The 19,244-nt window shown below is 42.6% G+C and overlaps 1 protein-coding gene across 1 annotated transcript in view; it reads right to left on the bottom strand.

Moving 5' to 3' along the window:
- FARSB (phenylalanyl-tRNA synthetase, beta subunit) overlaps positions 1 to 19,244 on the bottom strand; it is a 71,189-nt gene that overhangs the window by 13,829 nt on the left and 38,116 nt on the right. The window contains exon 15 of the mRNA XM_006890278.1: positions 6,285 to 6,442. Coding sequence (XP_006890340.1) covers positions 6,285 to 6,442 — 158 coding nt within the window. The remainder of the gene's footprint in view (positions 1 to 6,284; positions 6,443 to 19,244) is intronic.

Here is a 19,244-nt window from a genome sequence, read left to right on the forward strand (position 1 = left end):
GTGTTTGGGGTTTTTTCCCCCACTCCCTCTTTGATCCTGTGATATCTCCCCTTTGTCTCTCCTTCTTTGTATATTCATACACACCTCACTGGTTATCCTTCTGTTTTTACCATAATTGTCTTACATAGATTTTGGGGTTTTGTGCCTGACTTTGTTCACTCATGTTATACAGTACTTTTCAAAACTGTTGCTCCTGAGTGCTGCATCGCATTTCATCATGTGAATGTACCAGAGTTTCTCAATTCAGTTGTATGTTGATGAAATTTTGGGCTGTTTCCATGTTCTTGCTATTGTGAATAATGCTGCTATGAACATTAGTGTCCATAAATATGCATTCCGTTACAGTGTGTTCCTAACAGGGATGAGAGCTGGGTCTTGGAGGAGAGAAAGGAAAATCTTAGATATTGGAATAGTTTCTGACTTTCCAAAGTCAATCCTATTTGAACAAAATTTTCTTCCCTAGTATTTACTTTTTTTCTGTGAATTCTCTCAAAGGAGCCTTGGGGTTGCAATGTAAATTAACTGAAAGGTTAGCAGTTCAAGCCTCCCAGCTGCTCTGCAGGAGAAGGGTAAAGACTAAATCCTTGCAGCGCTGTGGGGCATTTCTCCTCTGTCCTGTAGGATTGCTATGAATCAAAATCGAGTGGATGGTGATGGATGGTGATGTGTCTGGGGATTGTTCTGGGTTTTCTTGGGTCTCCCACCAGCAGTACTGACATGGAAGGCACAGAAAATGCATGCAAGGGCAGTGCCACACTGACAGAGAGGGCTGGAACTTTCCGGTCCCTGACTCTGCAATCTCAGCGTCCTCTGTAACACCAGGCCCACAAGTGCTATACAGGGCTGCCTTGTGGATGCTGTTTACGCTTGTTTCTTAGAGCTACCATTTGAGACTTGGTCTTTGACAGCTGAATAAAAAAGAATTCCTTTTAAAAAAATTTAGTTAAAAAAGAAAACCTTATTCGACCCATCATTAATTATGTGAAATGCTAAAAAGAAAGTCACTTAGCAAAGAGCTGTTAACAAAAGTTACTAGTTTAACTTAGTCTGTAAGTCTATAATGAATAAAAAGAAAAAGGTCTAAAATTCTTAAGCCTGTGAGGAATAAAAAGTAAATTTTAAACTCATACTTTCATATACATAGCACAGAGAGAAGTACAGTATATAAAAAGATACATAAAATATCTGTAGCATTAAAATTTCATGGAGGGATAGTAGGGGGGTAAAGTGTAAGAACACTTCTTAGGGGAAAGATAAGGTTGGAAAAATGTTGCAAAGTCTGTGTTACAACAATGTCTATCTGATGGAAAGGCAAGCCAGCCGGCAGACACAGGACCTGGTGCAGAATACACCACTTTGCTGTGAGTACTGAAATGACACAGACTGACCAAAAGAAGCAAACAAGCCACAATAAAAGGGCATTCACAGAGAACATGGCCTTGTGCAAGGGAGTCAAGAACAGTAAAAACACGATAGGATGACCCCCCCCCACACACACACATGACAGGAACAAGTGAACAGGATGCTAACTATGGTGGTTTTCATAAATGTTTAATTATGACTGTGTACTAACGACTGCTACTTTGCTAAATAATGTTTTGAGTTTAATGAATCCATAAGCTAAATAAGCTAACAGAAATGACAGCATTTGAAACTATGGCCTCAAACACACACAGGCAAAGAACCAGAAGACTAAGGGCTGTTTTCACATTGCATAATCAGGTCGGGAAGCTTAGAAACTTTCACACATTAAAAAAAACCCCAACAACAAATCCACAAAACCCCTGCTGACTTGTTAGAATGAATGTCTTTACTGATAGGTACTCAGTATGGATGTACCACACAAACCCCTCCTTATTCTAGTCCAGAAAAGTTCTGTATCAAACCATAAATGAAACAGCTTCCCGTTAACAAGGAGTCTAATACACATTTTTTTCCTCATACATTCCCAAGCTCATATTACACTGAAAAGCAACGTGAAGACCAAGGAATCCTCACAATTTCACTCCTATTTTTTAGCATCTGAAATATCGCACAGGTGTCCTCAGAGAGGGGAAGGTCACGACCTATAGGTCAAGTCAGTGATTGCTGGGGCGTTACTGTGGCAGAAGGGCCCTAAATAGCCCCGGTGTGTGCATATGGCAGGGGGATTAAATGTGTGGACTGCTCACAAAGTTACTTCTCGTCGCCCAAAATGGACTCTGAGCACCATGAAAACGAAAACTGTCAAAATGCAAAGTTCTACAACCTCTGTCCCTTCATCGGGGGTCTTCTCTGAAGTTAAAGCGAAGTCTTCTAAAGAACTGTGAGCAATCAAAACCGAAATAGGTAATAAATTAAAGGTGAGGGAAAACCCACCCTCTCAGCCAACACCACCATCACAGACAAAGCCCGCTCGCTGCCTTATACGAGAAATGATTTTTGCCACTGATTTGCCCAGCAACCACATAAATGTTCTAAACCCAAGAATGTGGAGAATTTTCCTTGCCCAGAAATGGTTTTTGAAAAGGATAAGTGCATCTTAACATACATAATTTAGTTTGCAATAAACCACAAAAATGAAGGGGAAGAAGCCTGGAAAAAAAAAAAAGCACATACATATGCTATAATAATCTAATCAAATGCCACTAAAGCCTTAAAGTTCTTGAGAAACCCTTAAAATGCCCTGCAGTTTTCTGGAAAGCTAAAAGGTGATTCTAGCGCTCTTATTTGTTTTCACTGAACAGTTGACCTTATTCTGTTACCAACTCAACATTCTCTCTCACTCTACATTCTTAACTCTAAGGAGGCTTAACAAAGGAAAGTGATCTTAGACCCCCTGGCTGCTAGGGCCGGCTGCAGCAGCAGGCTTCAGAGACCCACACACTGCAGACGGCAGCGGACTGAGGAGCAAGGTTACCCTCCAAAGTCAACACAACTCCTGAGGATCGATGGGATGGGCCATCAAATGAGTTTCTAGATTTCAGTGGACAAAAGCCAAGTTTTTCAGAGGGGAATTAAGTTCTTTTCCACTCATCCCTTCCACCAAGCACCATAGGAAGCTGGTGGTGTTCCTTAAAAAGGGCAGAAATTACGGTACAACTGTCAGGGGAGACGACATTAGCAAGAATCTCTGGTGAACAGATTTAGCTCAATTATATCTGGAAAAACCACCAGGGATTTTTAATTATTAAAAAGTAAACCATATGTCAGAGAAATCGAAGACAACCCAATAGTCAAAACTAGCAGGGAATAGATGTTCTTAACTTGTTTCTACTTTCCTGATTGTACTTTGAAGACCTTTCCTTAGAAGAAAAAGTTCTAAGCAAGGAAACAATAAATCTGAGGTGAAGAGGTAGCTAGACATGCTCCAGCAGACAAACTGCTATTTACAGACTGATTTTGAAAGCTGGGAACCAATTCTGTTCCTTGACAGAGAGAGAGAGAGAGAGTGAGCGAGCGCATCTGCATAGAGACAGACAGATACACAAGGAAAAAACATCAGCTTTGCTACTAATTTACTTTGACAAGCCATTTTTGTAAGCCTTGACTTCATTAAGCACTGAAAAGGATAATACTATTTACCGTTAGATTATCGTAGTGATAGAAATTCTTGGCTCCATAGCTCTAACAGAAAGCATCCTGTGAATCAAGCACTAGAACCAGGACCATAGCCCGAAGTCCTGAGACACCAGTACAGCCAATGATAGTGATGTGTTGGGGGTGAAAAGATAAATCTTGCCCTTTCCCAGAGAAAACGAGTTATACACAAAGATGAACCTCAAATTCATAAATGTTGCACATGCTATAAATGTGATGGCTTTAAATCCTGACAATATTTTATTATGACAGCCAACGTGGATTGAAAAGGAGGCTCAAGAGTGAGACTGTAAATACGCATACACAAAAAACCGTAATAACAAGATGGCCTAAACAGATGAACATAGAGATCTTAAACAATGTCAGTAGTTACAAACTATGAATGTTATTTCTTAATTTAACACGCTCCAAACCACTACACAATAATTAGGAAATTATTCTGATTTGGTGCCAAAGTATATGGGATTCCAACTACAACAGTGGTCTAGTGGTAAGAATCTGTGCTGCAATCCCGAAGGCACGCAGTTCAAATCCACCAGCTGCTCCGCAGGAGAAGGATGGGTAATCCCCTCCTGTTAAACGTCTCTGAGAACCTGCTGGAGGGTCAGCTATGGGTCAGTTCTGACTCACCAGCACACAACAACAAAATAAACAATGCCATGCAACTTACATATAGCTAGATAAAGGCTTCTAAAGCACAGAGCTAATTATATGATTCGTTTACCCAAGTAAAAAAAGAAAAGGAACAGCTTCAATACTTTGGCCCTGAACTTAGCAGTTCTTGCTCAGGACCCTGGAAGGACAGAACCAAGCTCCTTCTCCCTCACCCTGCGGGGAAATTGCATCGACCGCCAGAGCTCTCGCCACACATCACATGCTTCTCATCACTTCGGCACTGCTCATGTGGTTCGCCTCGCTTCCTCTGTTTCCACCTATTCCTTCAAAAGCCCAGCTCATTTGCCAGGAACTCACTAATGGTTTTCTAGAAGCCCTCAAGAAACTGCACCATCTCCCTCTTTCAAAACCTAAAAGACACTTTTCATAGCTTAGTTTGTCTTTTCCCAGATGGCTCAAGAGCAGAGGCTGTGGCCTATTTGCTGTCTCCTGAAAGCGGGCCTCACATCTGGGATCTCAGATGCTCAGCAAACTATGTCTGGGGAGCTTACTGAGGCCAGAAAGTAACAACATCAAGGTACCAGTTTATAGAAACGCTGATTAAGAAAGTTAAAAAACATAGCAACAACAAATTCTGCTCTAATAGCCCATTCAGCTCTTTGCAACCTTTTAAGTATGTAAGGTGTCAGACCTCGTACATGGTACAATCCATTTCAGAGAAGTGATTTTTTTACTAGTCAACTGTATCTAAAGTTAAGATTTCTGAGAAAAGGCCTTCTAGAATGTAAAGAAATGTATCATAGCAGCTTATGGGTTGCCATGAGGCTGGCTGGCAATGTCTTTAGTCAGAGTTTTTGAAGAACAAGCCAGGCAACATAGCCCATCAGGAAGAAATCTGGGAGGCAGGAGGCCGAGGAGTGTGACCCAGCTCCCCTCACCTCACGTGCCTGGCTTCAGATCTCTCATTTGTAAAACCAAGGAACTGGGCAAACTCCTAAGGCTCTCAGGCGCTAACATGCTTGATTTCTACAAACATAGCACACATCTTCACTGGATTATCTCTAAGCAGATACATGGTAGAAAATGCAGAAAATAATTCTCTGCATTACTGATGTCCTTGGATTAATTAACAAGGAAAAGACAACCACACGTCTTCACTCTAGAAAGACTCATACATGCAAGGTGGCTACATTTTAAAGAAAACATAATGTATGGGAAAGATATGAAATAGGATGTGAATGAAAGAATGTGTGAAACACAATGTATATGAATTTTGTATGCAAATCAGATATAAAATTAAAAAAAAAAAAAAAGGAAATACAGAATAGTACTACAAGATGAAAACAGAAAAAAACAGCTACTGAAGACTCAGAAAAAGAAAAATATTTCCGCCCAAGCCTCGGAACACTACAAGTAACTGCAACTAATACTTTATCAGTGCTCTATTAGAAACCACTGCTGACGGTTATAGAAAGCAAGGAGGTGACCAGGAGGGACCGTTAGCACAGTAAAATAGATATAAATCATGGGAATTTGAAAAGGAAAAAAAAAATTCAGAATTCCAGAAACTCATATGAGATAGATCATTTGGTCTGACAAACGCACAACAAAGATGTTACTGTGCGTGAGCTCTGCGGGGCGATGACTCCCAGCCTTCACAGGCGGCTCTGTGGCTCGCTAACATATGGCAGGTCTTTCAGGCAGTTCTGAGGTTGGTTTTCTCTTTTGCCCTAGAGCTGCAGCCAGGCAGCTCGCTCCAGAGCAAAGCTGCAGTTGGGTTTCTCTCAGTTTCCAGCCAGGCCGGGCAGGCTCACCGTGGTGCTGGCTGGTGGCCTGCAGGTGCCAGGAACCAGGGGTTACCGAGGCTCAGTTGGAACAAGAGCATATTGTGTGGTTGCTTACAAGGGCTCTGAAAGGCACTTTCTTAAAGTGATGGGGGAGAAAGGGGCATTCTCGGGAAAATGCTAACAATTACCTAATGTCTTCCCTTCATCCTCCTCCCTGCATCAAACCAGGAAATCTTACTAAAAGCAGGGCCTGGCCCCTGCATCATACGATCACTAACTGTGGGCTCAGGCGCTCTGTCTTACCTTCAGAAGCTTTGATCACATAGCCCCCCTTCTTCTCACCGGGAGGCACGTCGAGCAGCTGCATGACTCTGTCCAGCAGCCCGTGGATGATCTCAAACCCAGGGCTCTTGCCGTAGTACACAGCACAGAGATGCCTGTAGTTTCTCGCACCAACATCTAGAAAAAGAAAAGAAGGAGCGCTTATGTCCATCATCACTGTGGGGATGAACTTAACTCTGATTCAAACTTGGGCAAAGCCAACAAAGAAAGAAAACAGATGAATAAACCTAGAGAGGGATAGTCAGCCATCAGGAATGCCTTCTCCAACACCTTTCTCTAAGGCGTTTTTATTTAGGGGGAGGCTGACATAGTGTCTACAACAAATGCTTCATTACATTGTAAATGGGAAAATCCTTTGTAAACAACTTAGCAAAATACAACAGAGCCTCAAAACCTCCTACTTTTCAGTTATAGAGCCTCAAAGGAAAGAATTCTAATACAAGAAAGGCTTGAGGAAGAAAGGCATTCATGGCAACAACTAAACTGAGACTTGGCTACATAAAAGTCCACGGCAATCCCTCAACAGGGCACAATGTGGCTGTTAAAAAGCATCTTTGTTCTCAGAACTGTGCGCACAGAAACTGTATATATTTTCAACAACAACAAAGAAAACAAATTAATTTTTAAAAGCATTTTTTATGAAGATATACTCCAAAAGAGCAAGAACAAATACTTAGAAGACTAGTTGAACAAAAAGGTCAATGAGAACGCATATGGAATTATATTGTTTATACAGGCTGGTTAAATCTGAAGCACAGGTGAGCTCTGGTGGCCTAGTGGCAAGAAGCTGCACTGCAATCCCAGAGGTGCATGGTTCAAATCCACCAGATGCTCTGCTGAAAAAGGTGGAACAATTTCCTCCTGTACCAGTCAAATCTGATTTGACAGTACACACACACAAACAAGAAAATAAAAAATTTAAAAAAAAATAAATAAATAAAAAATCTGAAGCACAGGAAGGAATGACCAGTAGAAAAGTTCTAACAGTTCTACTCCACACATGTGGGATCCCCATGAATCAGAACACAACTACCAACAATTGAATGTCCTATGTGCCAAACATTTAATAGCTTCCTACCCATCTATCATCATCGTATTTAATTCCTAAAACACTCGTGTGAGGCAGAAAGTCTTGCCCAAAGTCAAACAGGCTAAAGCTAACCATAATTAATTACATAGCTATTAATCTGCAAAACCAAGATCTGACCAGCATTGATTTGAAAGCCCATGCCCTCCACTACACTTTTAAAGTTTTAAATGCAAATATATTAGGGCAACTTTACATATGTACCTATGCCTACTCTACGCAAAGATGTGCATCTTGAAATTGTTTTGAAATGCTAAACCAATTATAATTTTTTAATTTAAAAATTTAATTTAAAACATTTTTAATTTTTCCAAGTTTCCGTGAGTACATCCTTGATACGTAAAAATTCAATACAATCGACTGGAATAAATTACTCAATCATAATAATAGTGGAACTCATGGGAAATATATTCTCAGTTAAATTTGTACCGAACCCATGTGGAGAAATAACCATTCTGACCACTTCTGTGGAATACGTACCAGGGAGCTAGGGAGCTCTGGTAGCTATGTGGTAAGAAACTGTGCTGCAAACCCAAAGACAGGCTGTTCAAACCCACCAGCTGCTTCAGGGGAGGAAGACAGACAATTTCCTCCTGTGCTATTTACAACCTCTGAAAACTCACATGAGGGTCCCTTGTGAGTTGGTTCTGTCTTGAAAATTGTCTAACAACAATAACTGCAACCACATTCAAAGCACTACAGTGAAGGTCTCTGCGGATGAGAGAAATGAAAGCTAGTTTACAGCCTGCACAGACTGGGCCCTCAATTATTTTCTACATAAATGAATGAAGCCGAGTACAGGAATAAGAGACACAGAAACATCATCGCTAAAGGCTGGGGCAGATGGCAGGCCCCGCTCCAAGTCACTACAAGAGCCAGCTGACAAAGGACTCTTCTGCTGTCACTCTGCATCCCTTCCACGTCCAGAGAAAAGAACTTTATTATCAAGACGCTTACAATCAAAAGTGTAGGAATAAAAGCTCAGTATTAAAACCTGGAAGTCATGAAAACAAACTAAACCAACCACAAGCATAAACCGAAACGGGACGCAGTTCTCGGCGGGTGCACGTGTCCCCCTCTCTGGCTGGGTTATGGGCTCATGCTCCGCTCTCTCTTTCTCTCTCTCTCTAGCCCTGAAGGGGGAAAAAATTGAAATGAAACAGAACCAAATGATCCCTTTCATATAGCTGACGTGCTTCTGGGTCTCTCCACCATGTGGCACCCATTTGCTGGTGTCACATGCTTCTACTTTAGGACACAGACACGTACTGAAATGACTTTGTAGTTCCATTTTTGCTGTGAGGGATGAGCCCGAGAGTAACGTCACCATTCAGTGCGGAGCAACAGAACCACACGTTGATTTTGGTAACCTTTGCCTCGGAATACTTTTCTCCCTCATCTCCAAATTATGCAAAACTTGCCATACTGACTAAGAGTAGCACCATTGGGATTAAAGTCTTAGCATTTTAGAAAAACGAATCAAGGGATATTTGGTGGTCAAATGAGGGAAATGCCAATAAAAAATACTTAGTCTTTAGGAAATGATACTCTACTTCATTCAAGACATTTCAGGATACACATAGCATGCATACACACACACACAATAATGGACTGTGTTTTTAGAATTAATTTTGCCATTTTGGCCACTAACTTTTAGGGCAACAAATTAAACTCACTATAAGAATTAAATTCATTAATGAGACATCTGTGGCCATCCCCATTGACTGGCTGGTTTCCCAAACTCCTGTGAGCTACCAATCCATCTAGAACTTGCTTCCTCACATCTTGCTAAGATGTTCCCCCAGCTGTCGTTGAACTGAATTAAAAGAGAAGATAACCCCAGCTTCAGTTCCACTCATTCTTCCTCTGAGAAATTGCTAGGTATAGTAAGATCCCCATTTCCTAGTATTTTGCACCAAAAGACCACGTTACATCACAGGAAGTTCATTGACTGCATGCTACAAAATGAGAATTATTTGGATTTCATGCTAAAACTATAGTTTGTTGGAAATGCCTCAGTTCTTTATAACTCAGTTAACAGACCTCCTGTGTCATGCCATCAAACAATTCTGCTTTTTAAATGGGCCTGCCAAGTATGTCAGCCTAAATTATACATGTATTTCCCAGACTTCAAAGTACTGCCTGGAGAGGCTGATCTAAGCCACCCAGAGGAGGGGCACTGGCTCCGAGGCCACAGCTGAAAGAACATGCCAAGCGCCTTTTCAAAGAAGAGCAGAGGGAAAAGAATGGGACATGATGTCCCCTCGTAGGTGACCACTGCATACAACTCACATTCTTAGAACAGCCTGCCCAGTGTGGCTCCCTTCACTGGGTACCAGTAATTCAAAGCAAATGAGGGTGTCAGGTTCTGTCAACAGATGGGGCACGCACTAACACAGAACTTCTACGAGAACTCAGAAGTCTTTGGAGTTTAAGTACTGGGCTGCTAACCCAAAGGTCAGTTGTTCAAATTCACCAGTCATTCTGGGAGAAAAGTAGATTTACAGCCTTGGAACTCCGATGAGGAAGTGAGATCTACAGTGTCCTTGAAGGTCACTATGCAGTGGCTTTGACCAAGAGAGCCTTTCTACCCTTATTCTTACATGCATCTACAAAGCCCAACTAAAGACGCCAGGACAAAGGGATCCTGTGTCCAAAGAGGCTTCGAGGCTAATCAGGAGTTGAGAATGTTCTGGAGAGTAATGGTCTGGTCATGCTCAGGAACTGAAGATAAATCACCCTGATTTTTAAGTCCATCCAACAAATATTCTTTAACATTAGTATCCAAAAGACCCAACAGCATGAATTGCTGAGAGAATTCCAACATAGACTGAAAGGATCCATGAAAACAGTAAGAATTCTGTGAAGGTGTACCACCTTTAAAAGTTATTATGGTGCAGGGAGGAAGATGTACACGAATGGACAAATAATAAAAACCCAACTTCTGTAATTATTCTACCTAGTGGTAGGAAACAGGGGCTGCTGGTGGCCGAGTGAGTAAGGAGAAGCACTGCTAACTCTAGCATGGGTGGTTTGAACCCACTAGCTGCTCCTCAGCAGAAAGAAAGGAAATCTGTCCCAATGCTGTTTACAGTCTCCGAAAACCTGCTTGCTGGAGGGCCTGCTGTCACGGGAAAAAAGCAAAGTGCACACAACAGAACAAGTATCACGCGTCTCAGTAAATAATAAATGGTATCCACATCTGTCTGTGTGTGTGCGCATGCATGTAACAGAGGTGGCATCCACTTCCTAAACAGTATGCCTCTGGAAACTCTATGAACTTTGATAAATGATGATAGTTATAGAGGGGCTTCAGGCCTTTTGTTCTTGGGGTCGCTATGAGTCATGCTCAACTCAACAGCAATTAACAACAACAAATATATATATAAATTGTTGTTAAGTACCATTGAGTGGGAATTGACCCAGAGTTGACCCTCCAACAAGTTTTCAGGGGTAGTAAATCACATGAAAGGAAACTGTTCAGCCTTCTCACACATAGCAGCTGGCGGACTTGAAGCCTGTGCCTTTTGGGATGGCAACACAGCTTCTAACCACTAGGCCACCAGAGCTCCCTAATACATAAGACATATAAATATATGTAAACATAACACATATGGTTGGCCGTGAATAGGAAATGTCTGGCAATTTCCCCCACCCAGACCCCAGTGACTGGTCTTCTGGGAAGCAGAATATCAGGCCTTTCTTCGGAGGCCCCGCTGAACAGATCTGAACCTCCAAGGTTTTGGTTAATAGAGAACGTGTTCACTATTTTCATTACCCAAGTACTTCACATACTTGTACTCTTTTTAACTACAAAAAGAGTAAAATTGCCCGTAGATTAAAAGTACATATTCTTGAAAGACATTACAAACATACTTTCAATTTAAAAGATAAACATGATAAAACAAAATAACAATTTTACTTATAACATTTTTTTAATATTATAGCCCCAAAGAACACATTTTTCTTTTTAAAATAATGCTGAACAGCCATGAAACAAATGCGAGGAGAAATACATGACCTTCACAAAGCATGAATGAAAGGTCCTATCTTCACAGGTTGGTTTTTATTTGGTTAACATAAACCTGGAATGGATTTTTATCTATTAAAAAAATACAATATTCAATGCATGACAGAGCACATTATACTCACGTTAGGAGATTTTAACTACGTGGAACTAAACATACTAAAATAACTTTCTATATTAAAAATGATGTATTTACACAGTTAAGATGCCATCATCTATGCGAATGATGCTCTTCAAATACCGTTAATGTCAATGCTCCTTGCACCCATATTTTTTTAATTATTAATTGAACATTCTACATGCCAGAAAATATGAACTAGTGAAATCAAATTAATCCAGACTGGTGACATAAGCTCTCTTTAGAAAACCACGTTCCACATGTGAATGCTAGATAGATAATCTCCCATTATTTGATGGCTGCTGAATAAATGGACAATTTCTAAGAGCTGAGAAAGTCTTTTTCACGAGCTTATAATGAAAAAGCTTTGACCAAACTCCTTATCAGGAAGAAATTACACAAAAGCTGCTAAAGGCCTGCGTCTAGCTACATTAGCAGCTCTTAACACGAGAAGATGCACGAACATGACAGGTATACACACAGTCCGAGCCAGCAGCAGCCTGCAACAATAACCCAAACCACAGACCGTAGACGAGTTCCGTTCTGTGGCAGCCAAGCAGCAGTCCAAGAGGAGAAAGGTATCAGAATCAAATATTTTTATGTATTTTTTTTTTAAAAACGTAGTTCTACATTCAAACGAGACAAGGAGCTAAGACTGATTCTCTGATTCTGACAAGCTTCGTGGAGAACTGAAATTTGAGCAAGTATTTAAACAGTGATCTGGGGGCAAGGGAAATGATGTTTGTACCATTTATAGCACTGCCTTGGTGGAGGTGGGAAGGGCCTGAGCGTGTGTAAACTTGGAGAGAAGGGTTTGGTTAGGAGAGCGGGGCAACGGAGCTGGGCACCCCAGGGCCACTACCCCATCTATTATCATATTAACATCCAGAAACTTCCCAAGGCAGGAGTTGAAACTAAAGTGCATAGCGATTTGATTTTCAGGGTTCTCCACAGATATACGTCAAGCTGATCACTGTATCATGTTAAATTTAAACTGAGGTGACCTGGTGGCATCGGGGTTGCACAAGGCTAACTGAGAAGCAGGCTGTTTGAGTCCATCAACAGTCGCTGGGGAGCAGGCACAGCCGTCTGTTTTCACCTTGTAGACCCCATGGGGGGCAGCTGTACCCCATGCTGCGGGGTCACTAGGGGCTGGGACTGCCTCACTGCAACAGGAGGACTTGAAATCCCTCTGTGCATTTTATTTATTACTATTATTAATTTTAATGAAAATTTACAGACTTTGGATTTCCATTCACTCCCTGTTGCACTTTTCTCCCTGCCCACCCCTTCCCTCCAGTTCGTTCTTCTCCTTGAAAAGTAAAGAAAAATTCTTTCATTGTTATACAATCCATCCCCCCCAAGTCCACTCCACTGTGCAGCGTTCGTTCTGGACTCCTGTCATGACAATAATAACTTTTAAACAGTTCTCTCTCTCATCTGTTTCAGTGTAGTATGCATTATTTATTCCTTCTCAGTCTTCTGTGTACTTTCTAAGGCCCAGGTGGGTCTTCCTTTCTCAGTCTCTTATTCCTTGTGAACTCTGACTATCCCAGGGAAGCGTTTCCTCTTGTTGTTTCTGTGAAATTCAAGACATGCTAACAGCTTCCATGACTCTCAAAGTATAAAGTGTGAACACAGAATTTAATCTGCATTTCATGAAAAAACCAGAACCTAGGACCTTCCAAAATATAGCCGTTTTTCTAGGCATGAAAATGAGCAATTCCTAACTGGGCCCTGTGCCTCCCTGCCCCTCCTTCCTACTATATTTGTAGTTTAGTAATTGTGGATCCTGAACAGAACCTATGAAAGTGTTAACGACCCACACCCACCACTGCCCCACACAGCCGCTTCCCAGGAGCAGTTCTGGGGCTGGCTCTGTGGACTTCCCTGCTTTCAAGCGGAAGTGACCCCGGGCAATCCACTCAAGCTCTCCTTCCAAAAACACATGCTGCTCTGACCCACAAAGAGATCAATCAGGTTAGTCTTGAGAGTCATGACTAATTTTTTAAAATGTTGCAGTAACTTTGGATCTTGAGGCTCAATAAATGCAGTGCTTGGCTCTGCCTCAAAGAATCTGGCTGTGTCTGGTTCATAGAGGAAGTGTTAGCACTTGAGCAGTGTGCTGGGATTAGTGTCAAAGCTGGCCGAGTGACGGCCTTACACACACAGACGGTCTGATGGAAGTCCACACTGGCGAGATCAAATGTCCAGTGAGGTTGAGTGGGAATGCAGGGGCTGGGAGGGCCCACCCCCACCACCACCAGGGAACACCCCCACCACCACCACCACCACCACCACCACCACCACCAAAGGCTGCTCTGAGAGCGAGGTGTGAGAAGCACCAGGAATCCAGTGCCGGTAAGCTTATCTGTGTGAAACTGAGATGGTGTTGGCGTGTTGGATCTTTTCCTTAATATTGTTAAATAAATGCTGTAATCATTACACATTGTGGACAATGCTGGGGTGGAGCTTCCAGATTAAGACAGGCTTAGAAGCAGGATTGGCACCCATTTCATAAACAACATGCCTCTGGAAACTCTACGAACATTGGAAACTATGATAGTTATAGAACAGGGTTCACATGAGTCATGCTCGACTCGATGGCACTTAACAACAACAACATCGTTAAACAAGTCCCCGGCAGCTCTTTTCTTTGGACCCTGGGCCTCCTCCACATTCCCTCTGAGGACTATCTGTAAGAACTTGCTCACAGGTCTTTCTCTCCAAGACTGGAAACTCTCTCATATGCTGCACAGTCCCTTTCTGCAAAGGAAGGAACTCTGTAATACTGCTACTACTACAACAGAGTGGGTCGTCTTGCCCACTCTCACCACCTAACCACTCCTTTTGAACTAGAAGTCTGAATATTGCCTCCACCAGGACAGGGTTCTGGTGGCTTAGTGGGAAGGAACTGTATTGCCGAAGCAAAGGTTACACTGTTCAAATCCACGAGATGCTCTGCAGGAGAAAGATGGGCAAACCTCCCATGCGACTTACTGCCTCTGAAAACCTGCTGGAGGGTCAGCTATGATTTGGTTCTGACTCCACGGTACCCAACAACAGAACCGGGTTTAGAGCAGTTGTTCACAGGGTCACTGTGAGCGGTCATCGACGCAGCGGAAAGTAGCAACAACGGTGAAATTTACCAAACTAAGTGGAAAAGGCGATCACTTGACTGTTTATGGTTTAGTTCTTTTTCTTCAAAATAAGTCTCCTTACCTAGAAGGTTATGGCTAATATGAGGAGCTCCAGCAGCATAATGTAGTGTGTGGTACAGGAAAGGAGTGTGGTTTGAAATGACTGACTACTTTATTCTGTGGGAAGATGGGCAGCCCGCTCTCTTTAATAATTTACAGCCAGCCTCAGAAACCCCATCGAGGGTCACAAGGATGCGGCAACAGAAACTCAACAGAGAGAGCTAATGCTTGGAGACAGCAAAAACACACATGCTCGATGCATTGAAAAGAAATGGGTGACCAATTATTAAAAAACAAACAATCCCCAACATTCCTGTTTTCTTACTTGCCATGCTAGTACTTTCATTTCTTTTTCTCTTAAAAAACACACACACACATACACACACACAAAAACCCCCCAAAATAAAACAAAAAAGAAATAAAAATAAAAGACAACCACCAGAATGTGCAAAAGAAAAATCAAGAAAGTCAAAGGTTAGGAAAAGCATTAGTGGCATTAACCCTTTAATGTACAGTTAAGGTCAAGGCCAGATTGCTAGGTACTTGGCCCACAGGACTGAGGTGCTAATAAGAGGAGGAAGGATTCCAAACAACATTTATGTAATAAGACTTTTCAGAAGGCAATTTCATTCAACCTACACATACAACAGACACAATACACAGGGGCCACGATCCCGCTGTGCAGACTTGAGAACTGAGCGCTGAGAAATGACATAAACCACCAAGCAGCCGGTAGCAGGGCTGTGACACGAGCCCAGGAGCTCTGGCCCAGTCTGTCTGGACCCCCAATGCTGAACTGCATCTTTTACTGACAGAGTCCACTATGTGCATCAGGCAAGTTCATATGAAGAAGAAACCATCAAAAAAGCTCCTTTTATTAGGGAATAAAACCCAGGCCTACCTAAACATAAAACATGCCCCAGACAGGGTAACGTCAGCCTCTGGCTTCAAGCAGGGAGACGTGCACACTCACCTCTGTTCCCTCCTCAGATCCTGTTACTATGACAGAACATTTTCAAGCAACAGAGCAAACCATCATGAGGCATGGGAACACAAGAGTAATGTCAGCTAGTAAGCAGATTGGAATAACTACAACTGAAAACAGCACAAATAATGTCTGTTCTTCAAACAGGTAAGAATTACCCTTTCTGAAGAAATAAAGCTGAAATGAAATCTTTGACTTACAAGTACATTGATTGGGCTCCTGGGGTTGTTTCGTAAAAGATGGCCTATATAGCAGCTTCTAGATTCTTTTAAAATAGCTGTTTGAATAGGAAATTATCTCCACATAAAGGCCTCAGGACCAGAAAGAGAGCAAGTAAAGCCTATGCCTTCCCAACAAACATACTCCACCTAGGGTTGCATACAGCAGGGCACTTGAATTTACAGCAAAACCTCCAACTGTGGAGAGCCCAGCTCGTCTCTAACTTTGACCATCGAGGCTCCGAGCTCCCTGCCTGTAAACACTCTGTCCACTCACCTGTACAGTCCTGGTAGGAGACCCTGCATTAACGAGGCTCTTCCTGAAGAGCATTTTGGTATTGGGAAACTTTCAAGGAAACCTGGTTTAGTTAATCTAACACTGGGTTTATAAATAAGTGTGCACAGTTAAGGATCAAAACGGCATACAAATCAGAGAGCTAAGAGGAGTGAGAAGATGAAAGGAAACAAGTCAAAGTCAACAACAACAAAAAATGACGTGGGGGATAAAAAGACTAACAAATTTCCATTCATCAACACCCATAGACGGTCTGAGGCACACGAGTCCTCCAACTATTTGCAGCTGGCAAGGAAAATGTTTTCTGATTTCTATTACTGATTTAGAGCACTCTGATGGTGGTCCACGAGAGGCTGCCAGAGGCAGTACCTATGGGGTCTGGATCCACCAGCAGCTTTCCCAGAGAGAGACGGACAATCTCCTCCCATGCAATGTATGGTCCCCCAAAAACCTGCTGGAAGATCAGCTCTGAGTTGGTTCCTACTCAATCACTGGGGGACTGAGAGATTACAGACCTACCAGCCCCTCTTCAAAAAAATTCTACCCAGATTGCTATGAAATGAACCTTCATTTTGTAATTAGTCTTTGGAGAAGTACGGGTAGAAATCCTTAGAGGCAACGATGGTGAGATGATGTGTCTCATACTTCGGCCACGTTATCAGGAGGGGCCAGACCTGGACAAGGACATTCTTGGAAAAGTAGTAGGTCAATGAAAAAAGAGGAAGGCCCTCAACCAGAAAAGCCGGCATAGCCAACAACGGGCGCACTGACTGCAACCAGGGCTGACGCACAGCAGAGACTGTGAGGAGGGCACAGGGCTGTACACACACACACACACACACACACACACACACACACACACACACGCGCGCGCCCGTACAGAGAGACAGGCCTGTGCACAGCTAGGGTCAAACACAGACACAGACAGGGCCGTGTACACACTGACCAGGCCAGACAGACAAGGCCAGGAGAGTGGGAGCTGACTCCAAACGCCTAACAACATGAGAGATATGTGCTCTGAGACGTGGCAGGAACTCCAACAGGTCTTAGCCCAACAGACCCTGAGCAAACCATCAGTTTTCCATCTTAATTTGCTGACACGTTGTTGTTACATGTTGAGTTGGAGCTGACCCCAGTGGACGTACAGGCTGGAAGCCACACAGATGGAGACTGCCCATTTCCTCCCTCAGAGCATCTGGGAGATTTGAACTGCCTTCTTTCAGTTGGCAGGATAACTCCTTACGCCCTAGGCCACCAGAGCACTCTTCAAGTATGTTAAATGAGGACGTCCGTTTTTGTGTAATCTTAGTAAAAACAACTTATTGAACAACCATAAGATAAAAAAGTAAACTTAATTTCTTTTGTAAAGTATTAAGCACTGTACAAATGTAAGGTCACGCTGTTAACGAAGCTAGGCTGACAATGGTGAGTGGACAGACTCCAGGCTTGGCTGAAAAGTTGCAATGGGATCATTCACAGGATGGCAGGCAGTCATACGTCCAGGATACTTCCCAGGCTGTTAAGTTCATAACCAGCAGTTTGGTGAATTTTGGTCGTTAAGAATGGTACCATTTAAAAACCCACCAATACAACAATGGTGTCACACATCCCCTTTGCAAAGGAATCTATGGATGGGAAAGCGCCTGTATTTGCCAACTTATTCAAAAGAACATTCAAGGACGTCCATGAAGTTGGGAATAAAGGCCGCTGAATAAACCATGCTGGACTCGGACTGTTAAATACAGGAAACACTGTGAGCTGGTTAGTCACCAGAGGCCACTGCTCACCAGGACTGCCACAGAGGCGGTGTGACAACCAGCACGTGTCACAGACAGGGGCCCCCGCCGGCTGAACAGAACAGCCCTTGACAAGCAGGTGGAGCCGTGTGTTAACTATACACTATGTCTATTAAACAACCACTGCATTCAGTAGGCTTCTGCCTGGCTAAGCTACTGTCAGGGCTAACACAACCAGAGCAGACGCCGGTACAAGACAGATTGTGAATGGTTGTGTTGAAACATGAACACGTACATTAAATGGCATGCCTACATATCATGATGAAACAAACAAACAGAAAAGAGATATTTTCCACAGCTTCCAGTGTGGGTATCAACAGAGCTCTTTTTATATCTTATTAAACATTCTGCTAAAATTTGTTTTATATTAAAGATGTAGGCGCTTTAGCAACTAGCTAGCTAGATCGTGCTTTGATTCTGACTCAAATCTACAATAAAAACTAAATTTATGAAACTGGGAAAATTTGAGTATTTATGAAATATCTGATGTTATACTGAGATAATGGTGTTGGGTTATTAGAATTAAAAAAGCAAAGCAAGATGTGATGCTCTTTTACAAATACATATTTAAGTGATTAAATACATATATACACACACTCTATATATGTGTATATACACACACTAGTTTATTTACAAAATTCGAACACACTGTTTTCGAGAACAGGTGATTTTTAACAATGAAAGCTGTAATGTCTACGGCTGGCATTAAACTCACGTGTGGAAGTAGGTGCGGGTGCAGCTGAAAGTCTGGCCCTGGAATGAAGCTGGATTGTAGCGGTAGTGATAGTGTTTTTTCTTCTTTTACTCAAAACCAACCAAACCCACTGCTATCGAGATGATTCCTACTCCCGGCTGCCCTCAACTGGGTCTCTACAGGAGGAGACCGCCTGGCTTTCTCCCACGGAGTGGCTGGTGGGTTTGAGCTGCTGACCTCCCCAGTTGGTAGTTCAACTCATAATACACCCCCAGGGCTCCTTCTCCTTTCACATATATTTGCTAATTTACATAATAAAATACAGGAGCTCAGGTGGCCTAGTGGCAAGAAGCTGCACTGCAATCCCAGAAGTATGCGGTTCGAATCCACCTGATACTCTGTTGGAGAAGGAGGGGCAATCACCTCCTATACCAGTCAGATCTGATTTGATGGAAAACACACACAAAATTGGAAAAATATCTGCAAAAGACTCAAGCAAGA

The sequence above is a fragment of the Elephantulus edwardii genome, unplaced genomic scaffold (genome assembly GCF_000299155.1).
Source record: "Elephantulus edwardii isolate Elephantulus edwardi_28Jun2011 unplaced genomic scaffold, EleEdw1.0 scaffold00087, whole genome shotgun sequence".
Classification (NCBI taxonomy): domain Eukaryota; kingdom Metazoa; phylum Chordata; class Mammalia; order Macroscelidea; family Macroscelididae; genus Elephantulus; species Elephantulus edwardii.